This window comes from Octopus bimaculoides, chromosome 2 (genome assembly GCF_001194135.2).
Source record: "Octopus bimaculoides isolate UCB-OBI-ISO-001 chromosome 2, ASM119413v2, whole genome shotgun sequence".
Lineage (NCBI taxonomy): Eukaryota > Metazoa > Mollusca > Cephalopoda > Octopoda > Octopodidae > Octopus > Octopus bimaculoides.
The window spans coordinates 186,967,485-186,974,086 of NC_068982.1; the positions used below are offsets into that span (position 1 = coordinate 186,967,485).

The 6,602-nt window shown below is 39.6% G+C and overlaps 1 protein-coding gene across 1 annotated transcript in view; it reads right to left on the reverse strand.

Moving 5' to 3' along the window:
- LOC128247089 (nucleolar protein dao-5-like) overlaps positions 1–5,527 on the reverse strand; it is a 25,684-nt gene extending 20,157 nt beyond the window's left edge. The window contains exons 1-3 of the mRNA XM_052965912.1: positions 5,504–5,527; positions 4,585–4,645; positions 1,485–2,483 (exon numbers count right to left, since the gene is read on the reverse strand). Coding sequence (XP_052821872.1) covers positions 1,485–2,483; positions 4,585–4,645; positions 5,504–5,527 — 1,084 coding nt within the window. The remainder of the gene's footprint in view (positions 1–1,484; positions 2,484–4,584; positions 4,646–5,503) is intronic.
- Positions 5,528–6,602: the final 1,075 nt, after the last annotated feature.

Below are 6,602 nucleotides of genomic sequence, written 5' to 3' on the forward strand. Positions count from 1 at the left end.
ATATATATATATATACGACAGGCTTCTTTCAGTTTCCATCTACCAAATCCACTTGCCCCAGTGGGACTGAACTCAGAACCATGTGGTTGGTAAGCAAGCTACTTACCACAGAGCCACTCCTGCGCCTAAAAGTTATTTTAATAAATTCTTCTTTATTTTCAAAATCAATTGAAACAAAGGCATTATCTTCCACCATTAATATGAAAATTGGTCAAATAATTCTGATTCACAGAAACATCAAAATATGAAAGTCCAAAATGATTGGCAATAATAATGGTTTTTAACATAGGAACATATTAGACATGTATCTCAACAGCAATCCTTTGATTGTACTTTAGCTTCTCTAAACATGGAACAAGACATTTCTCTTGAGAGCTACTTGGCAACATCAATAGAGACAGTGACAAGAAAAATCACCCAGTACACTTTGTGGAGTAGATTGGCATTAGGAAGGGCATCCAGCTGTAGAAACCATACCTAAGCAGACTTAGGAGCTCAAACTATCTAACCTATGCTGATATGCAATACAAATGTTAATTGAGGACGAGGATAATGAAGAAGCAAAACGCTATCAATGTTGATAGGAGGGTGGTAAGATGATACCACCGACTACAGTCCTCAAACTGCTATTGGACCAACCCCAGAAGGATGAAAAGCTAAGTTAACCTTAGCCCTTTCATTACCAACCCGGTTGAAACCAGCACTGGCTCTGTAATACAAATGTCTTGTTTCCATAAGTTTTGAATTAAAATCTTCCACCAAACCTTAGTCACAATTTATGTTCCTAACACTAGCTTAATGATAACTAAATTCCTTGTTATATTTAAAGTAATTGAAAAAAACACAGAGCATCAAAAAATAAATACAGTAACGAAAGGGTTAACAGAATTTCAGACTTTGAACTAGGAACATGAGCCAGAATGAATATTGCAAGACATTTTGTTCCACAGTCTAATGATTCTACCAATCCATTGTCCTAAAATTGGTAATAATAAAAATTCTTTCTATTATAAGCATAAGGCCTGAAATTTGGGGGGAGGGGCTTGGGTGATCACATTGATCCCTCTGCTCAACTGGTCCTTATTTTATTGACCCCAAAAGGATGAAAGGCAAAAATCAACCTCAGTGGAATTTGAACTCAGAACATCAAAAGATGAATGAAGTAAAACTGAGCATTCTGTCCAGCATGCTAACGAGTCTGCAAGCTCACTGCCTTAATAATCCTTTCTACTGGAAGCACGAGGCCTCAAATTTGGGGGAAGGGATTAAGTCGATTACATCGGCCCCCAGTGCATAACTGGTACTTATATAATCAATCTCAAAAGGCAAAGTCGACCTAGGTGGAATATGAACTCAGAACGTTGTGGTAGACAAAATACCGCTAAGCATTTTGCCCGGCGTGCTAACGATTCTGCCAGCTCACCACCTTAACTACCTTAATAATAATAATAATGAAATAATGAAGTATAGAAAGATCACATTACCTGAGTTGCCAACTGATACCATCTTCAAAGAAAGAACATTTCCAACTGACTTTCTAGCGCTTGGACTTTTAGTTGCAGGCGAAGATTTCGTACTGGATGGACTTGATCTGGCAGACTGACCGCCTGCTGCTGTGGTATTAACAGGTGATTTTGGTGAGGGACTCTTACTCTTATCCCCGGAACCAGGTGTTTCACTCGTCACCTGCGAACTTGATTCCGTTAAATTCAGGCTTTTCCTTTTAGAAACCTTACTTTCAGTTTCTTTAACTGGAGACTTTGAAGGTGTCCGGTGAATTTTGGACATCTTAGTGCCTTCACTGGCATCATCCGTATCACATGAAGTTGCAGATTTCCTTTTTAAGTCTTTAACAGAATGGATTTCTTCACTTTTATTTTTGCCACTTAATTCCAAGTCACCATTTTTAACCAAACTTTTGGGACTGTTTGCCCGACTTTTGCTTTTCCCAGATGCTTCTTCAGGGCTCTTAGGAGAGACAGAACTCACACTGCTTTGCCTTGAACTTTTAGAAACTGGTGTTGAAGAACGGCTCTTCCTTGTCGAAGCTGGTGTTGTTGCAGGAGAAGCTGAGACAGATTTTGCTTTAGGTGTTTTAACAGGATCATTAGAAGCTTCCATTTTCTTTGGAGAAGGGTAATCTAGAACATTATCTTTCTTAGACAGCCGAGGAGATTCAAATCTTTCTAGAGATTGGTGTTTTCTCTTTTGTTTCTCTGCGGAACTGGTTCGGTCAAGTTTAGCTGATTTTGGAGTCGTTGAACGACTTCTCCATTTGTGAATTGGAATCCCATTCAAAGGTGAAGAATCTTTCGCTTTACCAGCTGAAACCACTTTTTGACTTGTTCCTGCAGAACTTAATTCACTCAGTGGTGTTCTTCTGGGAGAAGCTGCCTTGTTTCGAGGCTCAGGGGAAGATGTCACTTCCCTTTGGCTATTTCTTCTATTTGACTTTGTATTGGTTCCACCACTCGGAGATTTAGCTAAAACGAGAGTGACACAAAGTAAAAATCATGAAGTCTATAAAGTTTTTTCTTTATAAAGGTAAAAACTAAAACAAGTCCAGTTTATGCAATTGGGGCAAAACTAATTCAATAATACAGTGATTCTGAACCGGGGTCCCTATCACTTATGGAATGATGGGGTTAGTCCACATCACCCCATAAGAAGCATACAGCTGGTTTCCCTGGCATATATATTCTTCCCTGGATGGGACACCAATGCATCGTAAGATTACTCATTTTTAGCAGCTGGGTGGGCTGGAGCAGTGAGAAATGAAGTGGAGCCACATGGCTTTGGCTTAGTGGTTAGGGTGTTGGACTCATGATTGTAAGATTGTGGTTTCGATTCCAGAACTGGACAATGCATTGTGTTCTTCAACAAAACACTTTATTTTCATATAAGATTTAGTTGTTAAAAATTATGTGCAATAAATTGGTTATACTTCTACAATGCACAAAATAGTTTGGCAATATTTTTGCCTACCAGCCACATGGTTCTGGTTTCAGTCCCACTGCGTGACCGTGGGCAAGTGTCTTCTACTATAGCCTCGGGCCGACCAAAACCTTGTGAGTGGATTTGGTAGACGGAAACTGAAAGAAGCCTGTGTTGTGTGTGTGTGTGTGTATGTATATGTGTGCTTGTGTCTGTTTGTGTTTGTCACTCCGCCATCGCTTGACAACTGATGTCGGTTTGTTTACGTCCCCGTAACTTAAGAATAAGTTCTGGGGTCGATTTGTTTGAGTAACGGTGGTGCTCCAGCATGGCCGCAGTCAAATGACTGAAACACGTAAAAGAATAAAAGAGTTCCTAACAATATTATAGAAATAGGATTTTTTTAAAAATATGCAATGGTTGTAAGGGTCCAGTGGGGTAAAACAGTAATCAAAGGAGAACCACTGGTTTAGAATGAAAATATAGCAGCCAAATTTCCCTCAAACCACACCCTTTCAACTTAAAAAAAAAAAAAAAAAAAAAGACATTAGATAAGCTGGAAAAGTGAATGCTGTGAACAACAACAACCATTTTTTTTTTTGTTGCTGTAACCTCACAAACTAGATATGCTGTCATGTTGATGCTAAATATAAAGAATATTTCCAGATTAATAAAACTCTGAGTAGCAGCAAAACTCTTCTCCAATACGTTGGCTCACAGTATAAGCTGCAACAAACATGCAACAAAAATTTTGTAGACAAAATTGGAGATGATTGGTGAGATACTGTGTCAGCATGAAAAGACATGACAACATAACAACACTGTTAATGGTTTGGGCACCGTGACTAAACTTCCAAACAGTCATCATCAACTTAAACCCATTCATGCTGAAATTTTTCTAGTGAATGAAATTGCCTGAAAATTCACAGAAACTATTATTTTGACCTAAATAACAACTGGAAAAAAAATTTCATTGAAATCCATTTGATTCAGATTGCATACGCGTTAAGAACATGTTTCATTCATAAATTGAATATCAGTTTAAACGGACGATCGGCATGAATGGGTTATTCTCTCAAGCGATCACAATGAAATCCTCTAAATAGTGATGTGTATATAAATAAACTTGTTACCAGTTCAAATATGCTTGAGGCTTATTCGAATCCATGAGGAAGCCATTCAGTGTATTTTGTCATGGAGAAAATTTCTCACTGAAGACAAATAGGTGCAAATACACCAAGTCAGTTCACAGTGTCCCCCAACTAGACTGTGTGGGATGCATGCATTTCAGAAACAAAGACTAGAAAGGTAGACACTGCAAAGTGACATGAGAGAGAGAGGTCCCTCTCATGATATTATCATTGTCTTTCAATGACTGGCTGTGCTACTCAGTGGCTCACCATGAACAAAACATGGAGTGAGGTAGAATACTTGGGTTGGGTATGGGTAGTTTAAATGCTGAAGTGTTATACAAGAAGGGGGCCAGTGCCATGAACAAAATCCCAAAACTGCTCTAATGGTGCAATTCATAAAATGATGAAACTACTGAAATAGTTGGGATATTTACCAAAAATAAATATTTGTGAAAAAAAAACAAAAGAAATTGTTTTTCCTTTAACATTTTAAGAGAAAGCAAGGCATAAAACTTACATTGTGAGCGATTTAAAGATTGTGACAGATCATCTTGAGGTTTGAAAGATGGTGGTTTAACCTGAAATGATAGAGAAAAAACAGGTAAAACGTTTTCAGAAGGGGTCATAAGGGGTGGCTGTGTGCTAAGAAGTTTGCTTCCCGAACACATGGTTCTGGATTCAGTCCCATTTGTATGGCACCTTGGTCAAATGATTTTTACTATAGCCTTGGGCCAACAAAAGCCTTGTGAGCAGATTTGGCAGACGGAAACTGAAAGAAGCCTGTTGTGTGTATATATAAGTGTGTGTGTGTTTGTCCCCACCACCACTTGATAACCCATGTTGATATGTTTACATCCCTGTAACTTAGCAGTTTGACAAAAGAGATCAAGAGAATAAGTACCTGGCTTAAAAAAAAGCCTAGTAAGTGAATTTGATAGTTAGAAACCAAAAGAAGCACAAGATTATATGTGTGGGCATGTGTGTGTGCACACATGTTTGCAGCCTTGTTTTGACATCACTTGATGGTTGTAGATAAGCATCGTCGTTCAAGTGAGATCGTTTGTCTCCAGTCTATCATGAAAAAAGTCTAGTTATGGGAAAACATAATCTTGCATGAAAACGGGTAAGAGTCGACAACAGGAAGAACGTCTGGTTGTAGAAATTCCATCTGACCCATGCACACATGGAGAAGTGGACATTAAATGATGACAATGATGACATAAGGTCCCCTCTCCTACATATATCAACCAAGATCCTCATTACCATATTTGCAAGGCAGCAATCTGAAAGAATCGTTAGAACATTGAACAGAGTGCTTTGCAGTATTCTTTGACTCGGTGCTTTGAGTTCAGTTCTAGCTGAGGTCAGCTTAGCTTTCCACCCTCTCAGAGTAGTAAATTAGAGGAAATAACAGAGGGTTGAGGAAGATACCTTACAGCATCTGTTCCATCTCTTTGCATTATGAGTTCAAATCCAGCTGTGGCCTACTTGGGCAATAGTCACAACCTGTCGTCCAGTTTGACACAACCACCTTGGCATCTCAGTTGCCTTTAGTAGAGTCCATTCTGTTGCAAGCATTCATATCAGATTCCCTCTCCTCCACATTAATTAATGTGGCCCTCATCATCATCGTTTAACATCCGTTTTCCATGCTGGCAAGGGCTGGACAGTTTGACAGGAGCTGATGAACCAGAGGGTTGCACCAGGCTCCAGTCATCTGTTTTGGCATGGTTTCTACAACTGGATGCCCTTTCTAATGCCAACCACTTTACAGAGTGTACTGGGTGCTTTTCATGTGGCACCAACACTCTAGTAAAACAAAACAACAGAATAGTCATGAATGGAATGTTTCAATCAAAAGCCTGCTCACTTGATCAGGACTGACCCGGGGTTAAACAGTAACTCTTTGAATTCTTACTCTTTGCTCTCACAGACATTTAACCATTTCCAAACTATTACAGTTTGTGCAGCAGCAGATGCTCAGCAAATTCATTACCACCATTTGGGTTGGATGGTTTGACAGGATCCAATCAGCCAAAACATTGTACCAAACCCCAATGTCTGTTTTGGCACGGTTTCTACATACTGGACACCTTTACAGAATGTGTTGAGTGCTTTTTTTTGTGACACAATTGCTATTGAGCTGACCAAGTACCTGGCAGGTCAAAGAAAAAGACCCCCCTCAACTGATTGGAGTTGTAGTAGAGAGAATGGAGATGCTTTTTAGGCCAGGCATTGAGAGGCTAAAGTATGAGAGAGAGAGAGAGAGAGAGAGAGAGAGAGAGGTAGGCAGAAGTGTCATGCTATAGGGGAGGTACATGACTACCCCACATCATATAAGGGTGGGTAGGAGTAGTTGAAAAGTAAACAATGACAATGGTGATGAGGCGTCAGGCCCTCAAGATACCAGAAGGTGAGTATAAGAGAGAAAGCGGACAAAGAATCAGGAAGGGTGGCTGGATAAGTCGATAGGGGTGGGAGAGGAGAGTGATAGGTTGTTAGAGATGGGGGGTACAGGTGACTGTAGTGAATCTT